Source organism: Lepisosteus oculatus, chromosome 4 (assembly GCF_040954835.1).
Source record: "Lepisosteus oculatus isolate fLepOcu1 chromosome 4, fLepOcu1.hap2, whole genome shotgun sequence".
Classification (NCBI taxonomy): Eukaryota; Metazoa; Chordata; class Actinopteri; order Semionotiformes; family Lepisosteidae; genus Lepisosteus; species Lepisosteus oculatus.
Window position 1 is genome coordinate 26,588,363 of NC_090699.1, and position 22,749 is coordinate 26,611,111.

At 37.1% G+C, this 22,749-nt stretch overlaps 1 protein-coding gene across 4 annotated transcripts in view; it reads right to left on the minus strand.

The window, feature by feature from the left end:
- Positions 1 to 22,749, minus strand: part of dock1 (dedicator of cytokinesis 1) — a 292,059-nt gene that overhangs the window by 232,012 nt on the left and 37,298 nt on the right. For 2 of the 4 annotated variants that reach the window (XM_015346833.2, XM_015346832.2), the window contains exons 12-19: positions 20,747 to 20,826; positions 18,643 to 18,768; positions 17,968 to 18,092; positions 14,928 to 15,026; positions 13,886 to 13,958; positions 11,242 to 11,345; positions 10,377 to 10,560; positions 4,106 to 4,203 (exon numbers count right to left, since the gene is read on the minus strand). In XM_015346833.2, the coding sequence (XP_015202319.1) occupies positions 4,106 to 4,203; positions 10,377 to 10,560; positions 11,242 to 11,345; positions 13,886 to 13,958; positions 14,928 to 15,026; positions 17,968 to 18,092; positions 18,643 to 18,768; positions 20,747 to 20,826 (889 nt within the window). Of the gene's footprint in view, positions 1 to 4,105; positions 4,204 to 10,376; positions 10,561 to 11,241; positions 11,346 to 13,885; positions 13,959 to 14,927; positions 15,027 to 17,967; positions 18,093 to 18,642; positions 18,769 to 20,746; positions 20,890 to 22,749 lie in introns of all 4 variants that reach the window. The other 2 variants (XM_015346831.2, XM_015346830.2) reach the window with 1 other exon arrangement.

Consider the following 22,749-nt stretch of genomic DNA (forward strand, 5'->3'; position numbering starts at 1 on the left):
GGTCCACGTGTCAAATGCTACAGCCTATGTGGTACATCCACAGTTTCTTTCATTGGCTCAGTGCCATTACTAACAAATCCTTCAGGAGTCTCCCAGGTATTTATGGAATGTCTTAAATGGCAGGAAAGTAACTCTACAAAACAACTTTCTTATGTGAGACAAGTCAGGACTAATGCAGCCTACAGATGTTAAATTTATTGTGACAAATTACAGGCAAGGCACACTAAAGATTTCTTCATCAGCAGACAAGATTCACCACGTTCACCCGAGACAAAGTATGCTGGAATGCTGTTCTTTGACTCATCATACAGTGCAGTACTGCAGAAGACTGACATTAGAAAAATGGGGGAGGTGTATGTCGAAGTCTTGCAAGTAATAAAAAGGTCAGGCCAGCAAAAGAACAATACAAAACCTGAAACAAATTCAATAGGTTTATAAGTTGCAGAGGTGAAATAAGAACTAAATCAGTTTTTGTCTTGTTTTCTAGGAATTGAAAAAAAGAACTCTATAAAGTGCTATTGCACAAGGTATGGAAATTCAGATCAAGTATCTTCTTTCATGCAAACTAATAATGTGAATAAAGAAAAATGTTTTGTACAAAAAATGTAATTTGCCTTCATTTTCAGAAAGTGCAGAAAGTAGATAACTACTTAAATCCTATTTTGTTCTCAAATAATGAACTTAAACCATTAAACTGAGTATAGTAAAGTGTACAACACTAGGCAAGAGAATCTAGAATCCAGGAAATATGAGTTAATAGCTTCTGTAATATATAGATTAATATATTAAGTTTCAGGGTACCTGCAGTGATTTATGACATACAGTACTGGTTCCAAACTGACTTACTGTATAAAAGAAAGGCACAAAAAAATGTTAAAGTGTATAGTTCACATTGAAAGTTCATTTACCGTATTACTCATTTTATGATTTTATTGGGCTGATTGTTTTATCGAAAGTGACTTACACTTGTTCCTATTTATACAGCTGAGCAATCTACTGAAGCAATCTTAGTGAAGTACTGTAGTGCAGCGTCCCACCTGGGATTTGAAATGACAAGCTTCCCGTTACGAGCCCAGAGGCCTAACTATTGTTCTATACTGCTGCCTCATATACTGTACGATGCATCAGAAAACCACGCTACCAGTCACCCATTTTTGCAAAAAAGACAAAAGATACACTGTTCACCTAAATATTTTAATTCCAAGCAGCATTTAATACTGCATACTGTCACTAAACAGCCATTTCACGTGTACAAACCTGCACTAAATTAGGCTTTCCTGGATGGGAGTGGGTCCCCAGTGCATGATGCTTTTTAATCAAGAACAGAAAGCTCAGCAGGGGGGTGACAACATGACACAGAGCACTGCTATCAAGAAGTACAAATTCTAACAACTTGTGCGATAAATTATAGCTGAGAGACATGTGTCTGATTTACACACAGACCCCCTTTAGAAGGTCAAGTCAAAATTCAAGAGGACTGGATTGGATTTCAAACCCCACAGAACTCTGCAGCAATTAACCCTTACATTTTGCACACAGCATATCTATCGCCTGCAACCATAATGTACATTTTAAGTCAACATTCTCTACCTCCAGTGTGGGGCATGGCTAGTTGTACAGAGCAATGGCTGCAGGAGTAATTAACTGTGTTTGTGATACAGCGCTTTGGACACAGTTCAGTCTTTAGCTAACGTAATCTGTGGATTTTCTAATGAAATCATTAAGCCTCCATTGCTTTGAGGCTCAGAAAGATACTCATCACAGAAAATGCAACAGTTTTTGGTAAACACTGCCTCCGTAAAATAACATTCCCTGTTATGTGCCCAACGATAGTTTCTGTCATTTTTCTTAGGTGCTTGCCTACCAAAAAGTGGAAAACAAAATACTTAGAGGAACAAAAAAGAAGTCTCAGTCAATTATGAGGTACACATCATCTCCAACACATTGGTCCCCACGCATTTCTCTCTCTAATGCTTGCAGCAGAGACGATAATGATGATGATGATACAGAAGAAAGAAGGCTCCCACACAGACAACACACTTATCCCAAAATAAATTGAAGAAAAATAAAACATCATTAGCAAGCAAAGTTGTGAGCCAATGCTGATTTGTTTCCCCTTTTCATTGCTCTTCTGGCTTACAGACACTGAAAGGAGTTGCATTTACACTAATTTCTTGACAGATCAGCGTATTTGCCTTTATGAACTGTGATGACTGGTTACAAAACTTGGGAGGACAGCATATAGAATGGCAATCAATAATAAACTAAAGCTTTCAAAGACTCAATTACTGAAATGTGTGGTGTATTTTCATTAACAGTTTACGATGCAGTATGGCTATTACCTCCTGCACATGACTTGACTTAGCCACACACTTAGCCACGCTTCTACAGGTTGCCTGCTTCTAACCACGCTGGCAATTCAATAGTGCAAACAGCAAAAGCATTTCAAATGGAGGAACAGGGTCCTCGCTCACAGGGGAACCACAGATTCAACACCATCTGTATTAGACCCCAGTACCCACAGAGATGTAGCCATTGTACAGTGTCCAGTTTGGTGGTGCACCCAAAAAATAACAGTGCCCCATCCTAAATCCTCAGGTTTTTTTTGCTGAATGAAGCAATTTCCTCATTTTGATTTATCAATCTCCCAGTGAGAACCAGAAGCTGGACATCTTTATTCAGCATTTAAGAGAAATGTGCCTGTGAGCTTAGACTTCTAACACATGGTCCACTGTGCTATACACATCACTCGTTTAAATTGTGCTCCTCGGGCACCAAAAAGTATCAAGTGGAGGATACTAGCTTTACATTATACTTAGGAGTCAGTGCACTATGCCACAATTTCTGGAGCTTTTAATGCTTTGTACGATTAGGGAGTCATAAAAACACTCTATACACAATATGTTCTGCCTTTTATCCTTCTGTCCAATCACTCCACAGATACAGGTTCTCTCTGTGGCTTTTCTTTGAATAGTATTTTAATGCTGAACAGGAAAAAGACTATTATTTCTGTCACAGCCCCAGCTCTTCAAATATAATCCACCATTAAAACTTTCCTTCTGCTTAAACTGCCAAAACAAAAACCCTGTAACTGTCACTTCTTATCACAAACTCATAATAAAGTTACATTTTACAATATAAAAATAAGTAATTGAGTAATTGTGAGTAATTGTGGGGAAATAGTAATTATCTATTGCATTTTCTTTAATGAATAATATTAAGTTTGCCAAATAGAAGATTTATATCTTACCCTATGCATACTCATGAAACTATACAGTAACATTATCAAGGGTGAGCTCATCACAAAGTTAGATTTTGATTAAATTATGCAAAGTTTAACAAATAGAATAACTAGATTTTGATGCAAACGTAAAATTGTTTTTATAAAAAAACTGTATGTGCTTGATGTGTTTAGTACTGGAAGACAATATAATTCTTCCTTCTCTATTTTCAATATTGTAGGTTTTCACTGAAAATGAAATGGTCATAAACTCCCTGACTTTGACCATGATGATGCAAGCTACTACTGGTTGTTTAATGCATTAAATGTAGTACAAGGACGTACGGTACAACAGGACATTTTAGGCCAACACCTGGTGCTCTCTACCAAGAAGATCAACCCTAGATGAAAATGGACATTTCACCATGACAATGATCCAAAGCATACCTACAAATCAATAAAGAAGTGGTGATCTAGACACAAAATAAATGTTCTGACTTGCCATCTCAGTCAAAGGGTTGCCGAAGTAAAATCCCACCTCAGAAGTGTCACAACCTCTTTGGTCTCACAGGAGGTACTTTGTCAGTGTTATCCCCACCAGAGGAGCGTTTAGAAAACATTAACCACAGGGATGTGAATAAATGTGACCCTCGTTTGTTCTAAAATTTAAGTAATTGCAAAAATATTATTGTTCTATGTGCAATGCTATTAAGATTAATTTAAGAGATTTTTGTAGAACATGCTATATAATCCAAAAACGTTCCTTGTTTCTTGTTACTTTTTCACCAGGGTTACAATTAAATGTGGAGAGTACTGTATAGCATCCTGTTTGCCTTTTACATTGCCTCCCTATGAATGATGAACTGGAAGTCATTCAGGCTTTACCTTCACAACTTCTCCCCCATCCACCTTCATCAGCTGTCTCAGGTTCTGCTGCAGCAAGCTTGTGTTGGAGCGCCATTTCAGCAGCCCCAGGAGGTCCACTACAACAGAGCACATAGGGGAAAAAACACAACATTAACAAAATACAGCTATAACCAACCAAGGCTGAGAATCTGCTAATGTCCGCAAAACACCAGTGGAGAGGGAATGAAGATGTAAATTGCAATTTGCTGCCAAGTTCCCTTATTGTAGATGAAAGAGTGGTAATAAGAGCTTTTCAGGGTTAAATAATGCTGGGATGCTCTGGGTGTTGTCGGAAGGCACTCATGCACAACACAGCAGCAGTTCTAACCCACGGGCAACTCTTCATCTCTGATTTACTCAGTGCTTCCCTCACTGTGCTCTGTTCACCTCACACACTATATGACCTGTTTTACCTAGAAGTTTTAGAAATAACCAATCTGAAAAAATTATATTTGATATGAAGACCCCCACCTACACAGATCTAGAACGCTGCTTAGCTTTCAATCAGATGGAGCTGGCTTTGTGTTCAGAGGAGAAAAGGTTTAGTTAGGTGACAGCTTTACTTCACTTGACATCACAGCTAGCTCTATGCAGAAATAAGGTATTTAAGTAACATAAGGAACGTTATTCTGATTTCACTTGAGCAAATATGCACTGTAACACACTCAGTCCCCAACACTGTTTTTTGCAGTCTTACAGATATTCAAAGCAACAAACTAAGTTCTGCTGAAAAACCATGCTTGCGGAGCAACTTTCATTATATCTGCATTTGCTTCAGATACCACAATACTTAGAAATGGGTCAGAGATGAAATGTGGTCTGTGACGTGTGAAAATGTGACATTTCCCAGAGGGGCTTATATATAACTTCTGACTTTACTGTGTTGTTTTCTTGAGAGATAATCCGTGATCAAGACACAATGATGAATGTCCATCTACTGCAACAGTGACAGCCAATTATCCAACTTCTGTCATCACTCCTGTGATGTGCCACTTAGAAGTTTTTTTTTAGACTTTTATTAAACTATACCATGTTCTTATTTAGATATATAATGTATAATATAAATTAGTCATCAGTGACTGTAAATTGGGACAATTTGGAAGAGAAAAGCAGAGTTCATGAAGAGCAGATGAGAAGATCCAATCTGAAAAAGATTTGCAATTTGTGCTTACAGTAAACTTTCCCTGACTGTTTCTCCAATTATAACAATCCTTCAAAGATCTCCCAGATGAAGCCATGCAGCATGACCTACCAAAACTGCTTTCTACTGAAGACAAGTCAGAGAACATCTTGTTCTGCAGCCGACATGATAATTTCACATCATTAAAATATTAAAATCAAGATATGTTTCAGGTGATATAGTAAAATAAAGTATCTCCTTTCTAAATAATCCCCTAGTATCATAACAAAAGGCTAAGTTATATTGACTTAGAACTTTAAACAGGCTGTGAGAAAAGATACCATGCAGAAACCATTAAATTTTAAAACATTTATTCAGTGTTGGAAATTACTGTTCAATGTGCACACATTTTTTATTAATAGCTTTGTGCTTTTTTTTCTTGAAAATACATTTAGTTACCATTGAAATACAGGAATACATCTACAGTTCGAAGTCTATCATCATTTCCCACTGTTTTCCTTATAAATTTAGGTTTCTAACAACATTAAGTCAGGGAAAGCAATGCAAATCGGAGATGACAAGTCTTCAAGAACAATATCGTGCACTGTACAAAAAGGGAGCTCCATTTTAAGTGAGTTGTTTGGGAGCAAAAGCAGAAAATGCCAATACATATTAATTTATCTCTAATGAGTCCACTCTCTGTTCTTCCATCTGATTATTTACATTTCAATCATTTTCACTATACTGTTCACCCATCATCCTCCATCCACATCAAGATGTAAAATGAGGTCTGCAGATACAGTATAAAAAATATTTTGAATCCATATTTCACCATTCTTAGGTGCTAAATTATTTTTTTATGTGTGATTGATTCCCTCCTTTCCTCAAGCTTACTTTGAAAATGAAAGCACACCTGAAATTGTGATACATTAATATTGGAAACTGTGACTGGGTTATTGTCTCAGCTTGAATTTTAACACAGCAAGTTAGTACAGTTAAAACTTGGACAAGCTCCAAAACTAGAACACAAAGCTAACCTTGAATAACAGATTGAAGCTGAATCAAATATATCACAACTCAATGTTAGCTAGATATTTAGATTCTTCCCACATTTTCTATCAGCTAAGAATATAAATACTTATCTTTTGTGGATGGAATAAACATCAAGCTAACCTGCAAGTCAGAGTCTTTATCCCAGATTAATGTTGAGTATATGTCATTCAATCAATTACCAAGGGGGTAAGCATCTTAAGATACATACTACAAAGATTAACCAAAAGCCTTGTTCCTCGGCATTTCTTTAAAATTATTTCAATACTGAAACATATTAGGAGAAATGGGGAAAAAATGTACATTTTAAACTTTCTTCAAGTTACCCCTCTCCCTCATTAAATACAGAACAATACCACAAGGCTTCAGACATTTAACCACTAAGAGAGTAGTACCTATATCACCACGTGTAGACAATTCTCCTGAAAATTTCAAACCTACTACTGGCTCTGAATAGACACTACGTTCAGAATACACAGTGTTATCTTCATAAAGAACAGTGCACAAAAAATAGATTTTCCACCCAAGTCATATACACTCCCTTACTAGAAGAAAAATATGATTCAGCTAAATCTACAAAACCCATAGGATAGCCATTGTCCAAAAATCTCTAATAACACAGAGGTGTTTGGCACTGTGGTACCTGCAATATTGAAAAAACTTCAATATTTTAACATTTTCTCAAGTCTTTAATAACTGTATAACTTTCACACTATTTTAATAACTTTACTGTTCCGCATTTACACAAAAAACAAAACTAAAAAAAATACAAAACCACTGGCTTACAGAGTGAAGACACAGCTGCTTGTTGTTGTGTATATTTAAACGTGTATATATACACACACGTGTGGTCTTCAGGCTGAATGTAAGAAAAATGTATTTTATAAAAACACATTTCAAAACTGAAATGTGTGCTTCATCACTTTTACAGTGATATCATTAATTCACTCTAGACAATACTCAAGAGTCATACAAACATTCAAATCTTTCACCTTAACCACAGAATGCTACTTACAGTTGCTGTTATTGACTGGGTAGATCAAAAGCACAGGAAAAGCTCACATAGTGAACAAATAACAAGGTTTTAAAATGTTAAAAAAATGACATTTGGTTGCAAACAAGAGGCAAAGGATCAGCAGACACAAATAAAGGGAAAAATGAAGTCTTTCCAGCTATCTATTATAGCACACTTTAACCCTGAAGGATGTGTACATGTCTTCAGGAAGTGATTAACGGCACCTCAAGAAAACAATTACTGTATGAAGGGACGTACATTTTTTAATGAGGCCCAGGGCGTCTTATGTTTTCAGAGATGGATGTATACTGTCAGTCTTTATTAAAAGAAAACTAATCTTTCCAGGAGACTCACCAGAAGACGAAAGGTCCCCTTCTGTTTAATCAACGTTCTATGTAGAGATGAGACTAGGCGAGCTTGTGACAATCGCCTGTCAGCTCACAAATTACTGCTGCAAAGTGCAGTATAAATGTCAGGTCTTGCACACAATGGGACAGAGCCACATAAGGTTCAGAAAAATACAATTGTTAATCTTTCAAGGATATTTAATGCCAAGTTAAAAAAGAAGATATGGAGCAATTTTGTTTTTTTTCTTCACCTTTCTGAATTAATTTTCAAATACCTATTAAACAGAAAATGTAGAAAATTTCCATTTTACTCATGCATTGTTGTTCGCTGAGCTAAATATGCCAACTACAGTATGAACAAATTATTCAAGCAAAAACAAAGTGAAGCCTTTCTGGAAAACATCCACTGTGTGCCAAATGTTATATTTGTATTCATGGTGTTCACCTTCTTTTTAAGTACAGGTTATCTTGCTCTTTTCTTAAATCATTTAAGCAAACAATCCTAAAGGGACTGGTACATCTGAGTCACAGGGCACTCTTGTGTTGTTAAAGTGAAAACGTCCTTTAGTACTGAAATAGACATTGTCAGACGTTTGTGAAAACCTTGCCTGAGAAATTAAATCAAAGGTAAACATTATTTTGATACATTCAGCAAAAATACTGGCTTTGTACAGATTGTACCAATTTAATAAACATGGTTGCAACATTAGTTTGATGCTTGCAATAATAATTCCTTGCATTTGTACAGCACTTTTAATCCTAAAGAATTCCAGGTATTTCATATAGAGAAGAGGATCCGCTCCACCCACCACTGTGCTGCAGCAATCGCCTACCTGTACACGCGTGGCAGCCATCACGCACCAGCAGCCCCGCTGAAACAAGGAACTGCTTCCAAAAACTGTTTTGCAACAGTAGAATTTAACTAACACCCCTGCTCTTTTGAACAGTAACCCACCATCTCAAAAGACCAACTAGTCAAGATCTTGATTTAATATCTCATCCAAAGAATGGCATCTCCCTCAATACTGTGCTCCCAGGGACTATTATGGAGTGATTGCTTTGTAATATCTGACCTAGAGAAGAAAGTGTCACCTATTGGTCCACCAACACCTCTTACAGCAGCAGTGTTTTCCTCTGCCAGTACTAACCAGGCCCAGCCTTATAAAGCTTTGAAGATGAGATTAAATCAGGCAAGAAGGCAGTTAACACTGCCATCTATAAATATGCTATGCTTTCACAGACACAAAGCTTTCAAACCACAGTTTATAATCCTTGGTGACCTCATTAACAGACATTTTAGTAGCTACGTTATACATCATGTATAGAGCAAAGGCAAGTGATACATAAAAATGGGAGAAAATTGAGAAACTGAAATAATTAAACTTTCCATGCAACTGGATATGCAAAATGGTATGAATGATCCTTTTCTGAGATTTCTATTTTTTTCTTTCTAAACTTGCCGATTTGTTTTATACACAGGTCACCATGTGAGTTATGGCAAAAAGGTAAACAAACCAAAACAGTAATGTCTCTAATCTCAGAATGATAAAAAAAACAGCCCAATGGCTTCCCTCCAAGTTTTCCATACTGTAACTTTCTTGTAACACACATCACCTTGGGAAGGCAAAGGAAGATGTTCAATGACAGCAGAGATCTCAGTTAAAAGTACAAGCATAAATCCTGATCCGAAAGAAAACTAACCTGCTGTACAGTGCATCTGACTCAGCAATCTTCATCCTCCCAAGGTATTACGATAGAAGAAAAGATACCCGTGATTCAGAAATGCTGGCTGCAGATAAGGTACTACATTCCACTAATGCTGTCTATTTGCTCATACAGTATGTGGGTTGTATTATTATGACTGTTCCCAGGTGAGATTTTTTTTTTTAAATCTCCTCTTTTACAGAGATTAACACTCTGGATAACTCTAAACCAGGATTATACCTAAAAAGGAATAAATGCTCTTCTTTATGCCATTTTAGTTAAAAAAGTACCCAGGTCAGCAATACAAAAGATTAGTTATCACCCATAAACAAAATACTTTATCTTAAGTTTAAATGGAAGATCATGAACATACTGTACTGTGAGCAAAGTAGTTCAAAATAGGTTTATACAATAGGCTTGTCAAGGAAGTGCCCCAAAACATATGGAAACCACAAAAAATGGCTCTCTGAGCGACTCAGTATGTTGTGACTTTTTCAAAGCTTATCCACAGATAATAGAATGTACTGTAGCATGAGATCATAATAGATAGGACTACACAAAAAGTACAATGTGTACAATGCCAGTACAGTATGTACTGTATATTTTCTTAATAAGAGAATAAAAAGAAGTCATGATATGAAAATGTTTGGATTCTTTACATTTTGAGCAACTACATTCACCTCCATACATAAGCTAGAAAAAGAAAAGAAAATGGTTTTATAAATTGAAAAAGGCTACCAGACTCCAAAGGGATTCTCCAAATAAGAAAGGCACAAAGGTCAGACTTCTTTATCTAAAAGCCTTCAGCAGAAACATGGCTTCAAATGGGTTTTCCTTAGCCTAATAACCACAGTTCTTTCTGCTACAGGAAATAAAACACTGTATGAAGTGGATGGCAGTAAGCAGTATTCCCTGTTCCCAACTGTCTGAAATTAACTGATTGAGAACAACACGACTATATATATAACTTACTGGATATATATATATAAATAAGAGTGACTGTGGTGGCCTTACCATTCTGAGTAAGCTTGGTGGAGCAGACCAGGGTAGAGATTTGAAAAGAGTCCTTGCTTATTGTGCAGCTTCCCAGGCCCTGAAGACTCTTTCCTGTAGCTGAATAGCCTTTCTCTTCCAGTTCTAACTTGGTGGCAGGGAGGTTTAAGTACACTGACGAGTCTTCCAATTTCTTTGCTTCTGCCTGTTGTGCGTCATAGACAAAAACAAAAAAGATACCACACGATTGCATATACTGTAGTTCTCCCACTTCATGAGACTTGCAAATTAAAGCTCTTGTTTCACTTCAAGCAAACAAAGAAAAATTATTTGATATGCCTATCTTCTGGTACTTAAAGCGTTACAGCAAAGTTTTCTTTTCATCTTGATACTTTGTTTAAAGAGAGAGAAAAAATACAGAGACAAGGTGCTACTGAAAATTGAAAAACAATGTAGATTAAAGAAATCACATTTTTTAAAATATTCTGTACTGGAATATTTAAGATAATAAAGGTTACAAACAAGAGGAGGCAATTTGTTCCTGGTATCCTGTTTGGTAGTTAGATGACTGATCAAAGAATCTCATCCATCTGTTACTTGAAAACAGACAGAGAATTGGCTTTAATAACATGGGTAGGTTGCTTATTTTATACTCTCACAACTTTTTGCATAAAGAACTGTCTTCTGTTCTTAGTTTTAATTGCCATTCTCTTTAATTTCCACTAATACCTTTGATTTTTAATAAATTGAATTAACTTCAAACATCCTCTGAAACTCAAGAAAGAGGTCCCCAATCTGTCCCAAATTAATTTCAACTTGGAGACCCGATTTGTAAGGCAGCTAGTACAGAGCACTGCAGAAGACCAAGTAGCGCTGGAGAGAATACCTTGTACACTATGAGATCGTGCTCCCCATCTCGTAGCGTCGTTCCATCATACCTCATCAGCTTTACAAACGACAAAGCAAATATCTTCTCCGATTTGTCTTTGGCTAAGGAGAAAATATAAAAGGAGAAAGGATGTAAAAATAAGTACCTTGCTGTATCATCAAGTATTAGCATAACTTCAGAATAAACCATTAGGAAAGCCTTACAGCCAAGTCTGGTAAGTTCATATCCAGAAATAATGCCACTCGAGACATGCCAGTTTTTAAAACTCCAGTGCCACATATGGAACGTACGATACCTTCATTGGGCACATTGATTGTGTGCATAACTGGGCATGGTTTGATGCATCTTAAAAACAATTTTGTGTTCAATTTAGTAGACAAAAAAGCACCAACATCACAGAGTTCAGGAAACTTTAGGACACTCTACTGTTTTGAGCTTTAACACATTTTGCCTGTATTGTTTCAATTTTACTTGTGCAACAACAACACAAAAAAAACATTTTGTGCTGCATCGCATTCACACAGAGGAAGCACGTCCTCTGCCATGGAACATTTTCACACACAGAACAGGTTTGCTGGAGATAGCATTTTCACATCTCATCTCATTATTGCATTCAATGACACAGAACACTGCCTGTACCTTGAATGTTTCAGTTGACCAGTTTATTTCACACCTCCCCAGAGCTCCTGCACTGCTAGATCACCTTCCAGTTGATGGATTACAGAGTATAATTGGCACAAAGGTGTTGTTCAAAACAGATAATGAATACGTTCCCCATAAATTAGGAAATTTTACAATTAACCAAATATATTTACAGTATTCCAGTGGATTAGGTCAATTAGAATTTGGCCTTTTGATGAGGAGCATGTAGTTTCTTAACCCAACTGAGGATTCAATAAGTTAGTGAACGGGGAAGTCATTCAAACGTGAATGCAGCTGGGGATCAAGGTGTTCAAATTTACAGGAAAAATGCAATTCATCTGAGGGAGGCTTGAGTGCTCTAAACACTCAAACTCTCCATTAACTTGGTGCCTAATTCTGACAGTGATTAAGCCATGCTGCACACAGGACTGAAAGCCAACTGGTGGTAGAAGCCTAAAACCATTCACTGACTTCTAAACAGATTACCATATAATGAACCAGAGCAGATACTAGGCATTTTACATCACAATAGCAGCTCATTAAGGCCAGAATCTTTGTAAAAGTCTCCATCATTGTTGTTGCCACTTCCAATCTTCTGCCTCATCTGGTGCCTTAACTTCTTTTCTTAGTGACTTTCCTAAAAGCTACATCAACTTTCAATCAAAACTGGTAAAATTCAGACAATCGATCATGAACTATATATAAACTGACCTTCAGCTGAGGTCTTGGTGTTTTGTTTGTGGTACTGTTATTACTACGACACAGAAAGTCTTCTAGAGAGATATACCAAAATATTTTTTTTTATTTTATGGACTCTTATTCTAACACAGGGGATACTCCCATTCACATAAACCCGTAATGGCATTTGCTATAGCATTCCGGTTCAGTCACATAGTAATAGAGGGAGTCCGCTTCTCCGTATGCTACAAGAGTACCCTCAAACTGCCTTGCGACAGGAATATCTGTGACTAGCAGGGCAATGCTGAGGTTTGTTAGTACAAGGGCAGCCAAGCTAATTAACAATTTGTGATTCCAAAATGTATTTAGCCAAGATTTAAAAAAAAAAGTTCAAATTGAGTCACGGTCACACCAGTCCCTCAATTTACAGGAATGGGAAAAAATCAAAACTGCTTCTACATCACTGCCATCCGACATGCAAACTGAAGAATGGCTAGAAGTAGACACTTTAACAAACCATTACTTCTCAAGCTCACATACCCTCACATTTTGTGGATTCAGCAAATGAAGCTTTTACCATTACTTTAGATGAAAAATAGTAAACCAGTGACTCTTGCATGGCACGAAATTCTTCAGGTAGATTAATGACATCCTTCAACCCCAACTATTAAAAACTAATAACACACCAGAATCCACAGTGGGTATGAAAAATAAATAAAGCAAGCAGAAATCAGTTGACATTAGTAAACAGCAGCCGGTAAGTGAAATGGCCTGATTGCGCAAGTGGGATATCTTTCATAAACCACTGTGTGTTTTACCGATACCTCAACCAGCATGCCTTTCCATTTAAATTGATAGGTTTGCATATGAAGACTGCGCTCTGCTCCTTTTGGCCGCTCCGCACTGCCATGTGGCTGGCAGATGGAAGGCTGTGTCTGCCAGGATAGGGTTCCCTGCACACTATACAAAACAAATGCACTTACTACCACCAGCAGCAAGACTAATTCCCATTGCACAAATCATTAATTCCATGTTCGACAATTCCTCAAGGCTGTGGAGAACTTGGTGTACTCACTGCTATACACCTACATTATGGGGAAAAAAACATGGAGCAATTTCATTTCCCGCCATGAAGGCTGAAATGTTCTTTATTCCAAAGAACGGTAAAGTGCCACTGCTGGACACCTCACTAACATAACATTCACAGCTGGGTGGGTTGTTCGGATACATCTTTTGTTCCATGGTTATTCCCACAGTCTCAGTCTATATTAATTGCTGATACAAAATACACTCATTGCTCATTGCCCCCCTTTTGACTCACAATCTTGGGATGATCGGTGCCGAAAAGTAAAGCGCAAGTGGCTGCGATTCACGTCCTCAATAGGAATAGCAACCTGAAAACACAAAATGCAGAACACGATCAGCAACATGATATTAATTTCTCCTTTAAACACCAGCACACGATCAAGAAGATCTCAGAAATCGCCGACAAAATCAAAAATAACCTCAGAATTCAAATAGAAAAACTCACGGCGGCGAACACAACTTTAAATATCTAATCAACAGCAGGTTATACAGAAGGGCGATACTGCTCGAGAATCACTGCTTGAGAAAAAGCTGCATGTTTTGACAGAACAAGTGATCTCCTAACAGATGGTTACAGTAGGTTAAGATCGTACAGGTGTGATGCTTGTTACTAGATAGCATGGCGAGAGGTGTGCTGAACGTACAGTGAGCATCAGGCTAATCACTGACTACTACACAAGGACAACTAATGAACAGGACTCGGAAAAGGACCATTTGTACAAGCATTATAAAAACTCTCACTCGGACTTCATTCCTAAAGCAAAACTGCATGGCAACAGAAAAGCAATTTTTATCCAAATATTTTTTCAGATAATTCAGCTTTGTTAAGCATGATCTGACAGGATGTCCCTAATCTCCTCAGATATTTTAAAGAAAAACAGGAAGCTAAACATTTAGGTTTATTTAAACACTAGTGAAGTCACACTTATTTCTGCATGTTTAATAATGACATGAAATGCCTGAACCCACATTCTTTTTGCTTGGCAAACAGGCTCAGGACTTTGGGAAGGATTCTCAAAAAGGCCACCTCATACAACCAGCTGTATGAACACAAAGTGCGTTTTAAATCGCATACACAAGCTGAGCTCTTAATAATCGTGTGCAATATTTTTAATTCCTCAGGATATATCCCTAATATCTTGCATAAAACAACTGAACTAAACATTTTGCTACAAAAGCTTTATTACAGGATGCACAACTTTAAATATGTTAAAGCATGAAAAAGATTTACATTAAGAATAGAGCCGCTGTGAAATTCACACACATGGGAGACTAACCTTTACAGTTTCGAACCAACGGGGCTGTTTGACCTGATAGTATATCACCGACTTGTACTCAGAGATCCCATCATCCCCAGCTCCAGGAAAAATTACATTCTTGATAAAGGGAGGGGAAAAAAAAGAGAGAAATGTGTGAATCAGATGAACATCACATCATGCAAAAAACTAAATATTCTAAAGATCTGCAAGATTAAAAAACAATGCCATTAAAGAGAGACTTTGCAGTACCCATGTATCATTCTGCTGGAGTTTGCCACTTTCCCTCTCTCTGCTCCATCTTACAACCTCAACATTATGCTGCAACTCTCACTAAATACCATATCTTTCAAGGACTGGACTAGAAATTACCTCATGTCTTAGTCTGTGGTTGGGAAGTTTTACTGTATTTTTTAAACATTCATAATAGCATTTAATACAAAAGGCACAAGAACACTTCAAAAAGACAGATTTTAGAAGTCTAATTGGTGCAGAGTGGTTGTATGAGATTATTAGCACTAGGGTAAGCACACTGGCACTTGACACTCAATCTAAGGCTGACCAAGAAATGACAGGTGGGTCTGATTGTACTTTTTTCATGCAGCTTTACATGCCCTTTACACAATCGAGGTCTGTGACATTTGTCATACAGAATCAGCACTAAACTTTTATGGTATGGCGCCCATGCAAGCAATTAGGTTTTCCCTCCCAACCCCTGCAGCAGATCAGAACCTCTGAGGTAAACGACTCATGCAGCTCCAACATGGATGAATTATTCTCAAGCAGACAGATTCATCCCCTTCCTTATGACTCACTCTTATTAGGGAAAGTGGCAGAGGTCCACACTAATGGCTTTTGACATCTTGCAATTATGAAAAATGACAAGCCGAGATTTTTGCAAAGCTGGGAGGAAGAGGCTTCTAATGCCAAGGCAAACGATTCCCTCATCAAGAAAGATGCCTAGTGGCGCACTACATGACAAGAAGCAGGCCGATTCGGTGTGCTCCCACTAGATGATGGCTTCAGGTACCAGCAGAAGTGCTTCCTTGTGTTAAAGTGATGGGAACACTCTGCTTCCTCTTGCTTATCTGCCATTATTCATCATGAACAAGACGTATGCCAGTGTGGCCCCATGCCAAGAACGAGAGGTGGAAGTGCTTCTTGTATTAAATGTCTAATGAAAACTAACAGCTTTAGTATTTCGCCTTGGCAATATCACACAAAAACTTGTGTCTGTTCATTTTCAATCAACAGATTTCTTAGACCTGATTACCAGACGTTACAACAGATAAAAATGGATAAAGATAAGGTTATAAAGAAATGCTTTTTTGTAGTGGAAGACACACTCAGTAACAAAAAAAAGTGCACATTGGAACAAAATCCCTATGACCTGTTCCCACATTTGTGAATTACAAATACACCGTACAGACAGTAAGAACGGTCAGAAAAAAAATATGGCTTCAATATAGTACCCAACAACTAACTGAAATATCTACTTCTGAGGGCCCCTTCTGTATAAGTCCCAGTGGTATTCATCTCATGAAGGAGATAATGTAGCAATTTAACATTAGACTCTCATCATAACAACAAGCAATTAAGACCAAGAGAGGGGTCATTGCACCAGGCCAAGGATTTATTATTTTTGAGATCAGTACAACACAGATGCGGACAAAGAGATGATGTATATGGCTGAAAAAGGAGCCTCATAATTAACTAATGGACTGGAGATAGAATTAACTAGAATTAAGTATGCAATTGCACTCACAATTCCTGTATAAAAAGGCTGTACCCATTTAACTCACACCAGATTAATTCAAGGTAAGGGCTTTCAAAAGCTGGATCTTCCAGTAAGTTGCAGAACAGGACTTTGAATTAAATTAGCTAATTAATGACTGAACTGAAATGACTTTTAAATAACTGAAATAATTCATAAGATGGTTCTAGGAAAAACGTACAGTAGAAGACAGAAGGCTGAGTCTTGTTACCAACTAAATCTGCAAAGGTCTGAGCTTCTATGTTATACTGTAACAGTAGAATTCCTATTCCTGGAGAAAAGAGCTCCTGCACATAAGAGCTAAGACTCCAATAGAAAGGATAGTAGGGCAACTCTTAAAAAGATCCAAAGCCTTACAATTTAAGTTTAAACTCAAACATGTGAATGACAAAAAGATTATTCAGTGTTTCACTTTTTTGTTACTTCACTACAAACAACCATTCTCCAACTGTTAGATCCTCCATGACGTAATTGGGAGAAGTACACAGTTCCTTAATACATGTACAAGCAGATACAAACTGATGTATTTCAAGGCCTTTGCTATTAACCTCCCCCCCCCCCCCCCCCCCGGGGTAACAGAGTCAATACATCAATCTGCAACCCAATCCTTTCCCAAACAATAAACCAGACAAAACCAAAAACCAAGAAAAATAAACAAACGTTATCAGAGAAACACGCTAGACCAGATTCTGTCTTCTCAGCTGTCTTCTCCTTCTCTAAAAGATTTTACACACAGCCAACAAACCCATGCTCTTCGAGCCACAGATAAGTAATTGGTGTGCAAAATGGAAACTGATGTCATGAGGGTTCACCTATCCCTCTCACCGGCAGGTCATGTACTGTACCTACCAAATACAGGTCATGTATTTAAAAGCAGAAAATCAAACAAAAATTCAGTATTAATTTGCATCTCTCTATTTTAGCCTATTCAAACCAACACAAACGCTAACTGTATTTTAAATACATATTTAAAACATATATAAAACTCTATTTTAAATATATCTACTGCTCCAGACTTCTTGCATTTAACAATAAACAAAATGCAAATGTGTGGGCTGTGTTGACAACATAACCAATATGTTTATTAAAGCTTGAAGCTCTGACCTTGATTGTCAAGAATCAAAGGACCAAAAAGACAAGAGTGACTGCCTCAGGCACTGCAACTCAAGTGGCATCAGAGGAATTTGGAGAAACACTGCTGTACTATGATTATCAATGTTGGAAACTGTAGAACTTCACAGAAAGATCAAATAAAAATAGGGAAATAAGGGTAAAGAATCTCAGTACCTCCAGTCTCTTGCCATCTTCGTCATATACTGACATGGTTACTTCTACATTTTTAGGTGTCGTCTTGCTTCCTTTATCAAAATCCCCCTGGGCCAGTGTTACATAGATGTCATTCCTAACATCACCTTAGGGGGAAGAAGAAAAAGACCACAGGGTTAGGCCACTGAGCGTTCTGTAAAAAATCTGTTTTTCCTAAAGCTACCAAAGTTACTGCCAGAACGCATTTCATTACCTTACCAGGGATTGCTGGGATAACATAATGAATATATGACAAATGTGCTTGCCTTACGCCTTACGCCTTACAAGAGCTGGTGGAAGAAGTGCTCTGATTGGATTACAGCACGTAACAGAATTAAAAAACAGAATTAAAAGCTTAAGCCTCTTTATGACAGACTGCGTTTCAGAAATTACTCAGAAGAAGTAAGGGAGAAATAACATCCATTACAGCCACAATGTCAAGAGAAAAGGTCAAGGCAATTAAAAGAATTTGCTGACTCTACATGAGAAAACGCAATCCATCCAGGGGACACTTAAGACAACTCAAACTGGGGTCTGAGGTTCAGGAACTCTGAATACTAAGTGCAGTAAGTCATTTCTTTGTCATCTATGCCTATTGACACTCTCATCTATTTGCAAAAACCTTAAAGTGCCACAGTTTAACAAATCATAACCTACCAGGCATTATAATCTCAGGAAATCCCATTTTTCGTGCCACAGCCGTAGATCGATCAACGAGATGCGGGAAGTCTTTACGGATCTGATGTATATCTCCAGGAAGCAGTTTCAATGTCACCCACAGACCTGAAAAGGCAATAAACAATGTTACAAACACACAAAGCAGAATTCCCAAATTTACAACTTAATTTTAAGACTCCCTATATTTTCATACGTACAATTTTAGCACTCAAATAAATTAATTTAAATTTTTATATTTAATGAATATATCAAAAAGAGGAAGTTGTTTGATTGGTGGAATATAGGCCCTTTTAACAAGTATAATTTCACAATTTACAGTAAATGCAACATTAATACTTCAGACAGACCACTGTGCTAACATTATTTCATTGTATATCCATGTATCTATCATGTTTCAGTGAGCAGACACATACATGAATCTGTGCTATACCCCCTGAACATGGGTACAATTTTGTGACTTTTGACAAATAATGATCATTATACACAGAGATGAACTGCTCCAAGATTTAAAGCAGGCATATTAAAATGACAATCCATAACAAGGAAAGCTCCAGTTGACAGTAACTACTTCTCAAATACACGACTGTTCCTTAAGAAAACTGTTACTGTATATTGCAACAATTTTACTGCTTGAATTTTAGCATACTCTTGCTCAGATATTCTGTACTTCTGTTTAAAATACATGATTACACTTGTAGTCTAAATACCACATACCGTCTTATCCCCTACCATCATACTGCGATACAAAAAGGGCAAAAATCTCTCATTAGCAAAAATGAGGAATGCACACATTTTACAGCAATAAAGATTCATATATAGTCAGCAAAACTGCATTTAAAATAATTATAAAAAATGCAAACCTACAGTTAAAACAATGAGATGGCACAAAAACTAATGCAGTCTTTGAAGGGTAAGAAATCTCAGTGAGGGTAGGAAGAAATCAATTCAAGTCATTGATAAACCTAATCCTGAAATGAAAGATCACAAAGGGAATTTCTCTTGGAGGTCTGTTAATTCATCTTCACAGTTAAGGAATTTCATGTCCTATGATTGTGCTGGAGCTGACCTTTCCTTTAATGAGGCCTCAAGGAACAGAAATCATGAGGTGCGGACTGCAGTGTGTAAAACACTGAACACAATCTGGATTGGTATAAAAAATACTGTCCAGCTCAGTTCACTGCATGACCACTGCTGGCCTTTGAAAAGCTACTGGTAAAATCCTTTCCTACCCTCTGCTTTCATTTCAAATTAGCAGACTTACTGTATCCACCACAAATTAAAATCAAGGCATCTCCACTTGTACAAACCAATTACAAATGGCGAAACCCCTTCCTTTAAAGCAGCTTAAGATTGTACTTGGAAAGTACAGCTTAAGACTAAATTTAACCTAAAATGGTTTCTAAAAAAGGACGCCTGTTATACTCAGGCATTCTGGCCGGCTTTTGCATATTAGATGTAAAAAAAAAAAACAAAGGGGTAAAAAAAAAATTCAAGGGATAACTTTATGAAGTTGAGAGTTAAGTTTTTAAACAAAACCCACTTCTTTTATTTTACTTAAAAAGGAAATGCCTTTGCTAAATTGATGCACACTTGCTGTCACACAATGACAGTGTAAGGCCAGAATTTTAGAATGTGAAGAGTTCTACACCAGTGCCATTGCCATCCGCCATAAAATAAAATATGGAATCATCTACTATTCTTTCTTGCAAATGCACAGTATTTTAGCTACCTGAAAGGTTAAATAAGCTTCTGTGGGCTATCACAAAACTAACCTGTTTCTATAAGAATGTGTTTTCCAACTTTTTGAAACCCATTTGCAAGTACAATCTTGTACTCTCCATCAGGGGGAAATTTAAAATATTAAGCATGTTGTGCAATCTAAATTAAATTAAATATACATTTCTATATACACATTTCTATCCAGCAGCGGCTTCCTAGCACTCCATATAATTCAGTGCTCTTGATTACTTGGGGGAAATGGGACAGTCTTAGCTAGACTTTTAAACCACAAATGTGCCTTCACAACACAGAAAACAAGGATTTTTTTTTTAATTCTGTGCTCCAGCCAGAACAAAACCCCTACCTTGGCCCTTGTGATTTACTTCTTTGGCAGCGATCACTTTGTTGATGACTGTCTGAAGGAAGTCGTTCTCTCCCGCCACCCTGGGTGAAAAACGGGATGATATGTTCAGCTGCTTGTGTCGAATGGCGTCATCCAATGCTAGCCTGGAGTATGCACATGAGGGCAACACCACAGGAAGAAGGAAAAAGAGGGGAGCACAGAACACCGGAAGGGTACAGCAAATGAGGGGTGGGGAAGGGACACACACACACCAAACGTTGATGCCAATATCATGACACAGAAAGCCATTGTTAGCCAAAAGCGAGACAAAAGAAACAGGATGGGTAACAAGAGAGACACACAGGAAGACCATTATTTAGGAAACTGTGACACTGCTCTCGCAGTACAAAAGCAAAACCAGAAAATGTTTTGTTTCCTTTCATGGTCCCCAAACTAAAAAGAGAAGCAAGCTCTGAGAGAACATCCCCTCCCCCAGCCTGGCCTCCTTCACTGCTGGCAGCACAAAATCTGCATGGCTTAATAGATGCACTTCATACTAAACACACATGGGGCCACAGTGGCAGTGTTTGTGAAAGACAAAAAAACAGTATGCAGGTATTTGTTTTGCAATACATCAATGATTCTAATCACCATCTAAAGAAAAATAAACTAAAGATGATGCAGCCTGGTAGGATTAAAGATATGCTACCTGCAATGAACTCTGATTTATATGGGATAGGCAGTGAGACTCCAAAGAAATGAAAAGAAGAACCTGTGGCAGGTTATGCTTTATAATGCTTTATATAGCATTATTGTAAAAAATAATCAGGACTCAAGGGGATTGCACACTTCACTTGAAAGCACAAAAACTACTATGAAGATTCTGAAAATTATAAATTCCATGCCTTCTATAGTTAAGATTTAACTACACATTTTTGTACAGCCCCAAATGATACAGTACATTGTTATGAGGTAAAGGTAAAAGAGGAGAGTATTGTTCTTTATAATCTTTGGGGATTTTGTTCCAAAATTCAAGCAAATAAGAAGTGGACTGAATTATGAGACAACAAAATAGCCTGACTAAATCAAATTATAATCTGTACCTTCTGCTGCCTAACAGACATCTTGCTATTCAAAGTACACAGTATCATATCAATCTTAAAGAGCAGACCAGACTTCCAAGAACACAGGACTGTTGGCAACACTGCAGAGATCGTCAATTACTACTGACATGAGGGGGCCAGCACCTCATATCAAAAAGACATTTCCATATAAAAACAAATCATTAGCATTAGCATTAGCCAAGCATAGAGTGAATTTTACAAGTTATTATTGCAAACACCCCTTTAAAAAGGGTTCCCCCTAAGATTTATATACAGGTTTGACTATTTTTAAGATACAAAATAGCAATTACAGTGATTTGTAAAGCTTTAAGGATCTCTGCCGTAAGTATTAAATGAATTACAATTAAGTCCGCTCCACAAGCACATTTTTTACATTAATTTATTAAACAACTATTTGTTTTATTCTTAAACCCCATCTACTGCAGATCTCTTTATCTTCTACATCTTCGGGGGTTATCAGAAATATAACATTCTTCAGGAAGAGGACTCAATTATTTGCACAAGATATGCACATCACTTAAAAAAAGAACTGAATAATCAGCAAACTAAAGTTCATGAATATTGAATATCTTTAATCACAGTATGCCTTTATAGAATAAAATTGAATTCACATTTTTTTTAAAGTGAAGTACAGTAAACCGAGCTAAAGAGAGGCCAGACAATTGCATTTTTATTTAAATCTGTTTTAATTTAGTACCAAATATTGGATCCATGCTAAGCTATTTAAGGAGTAATTGTGTGTTAAATACAGTGTTGTCTCACTCAGTTTTGGGCATTCTTAAGGCTGACTTCTATTTTAGCCTATTAAAGACTACAGCAGTAAAAACAAACCACATACACATCCTGTCAATATCCAGACCACAAATTTCTAAAACAAAACTTTAATTACAAATATTTCTG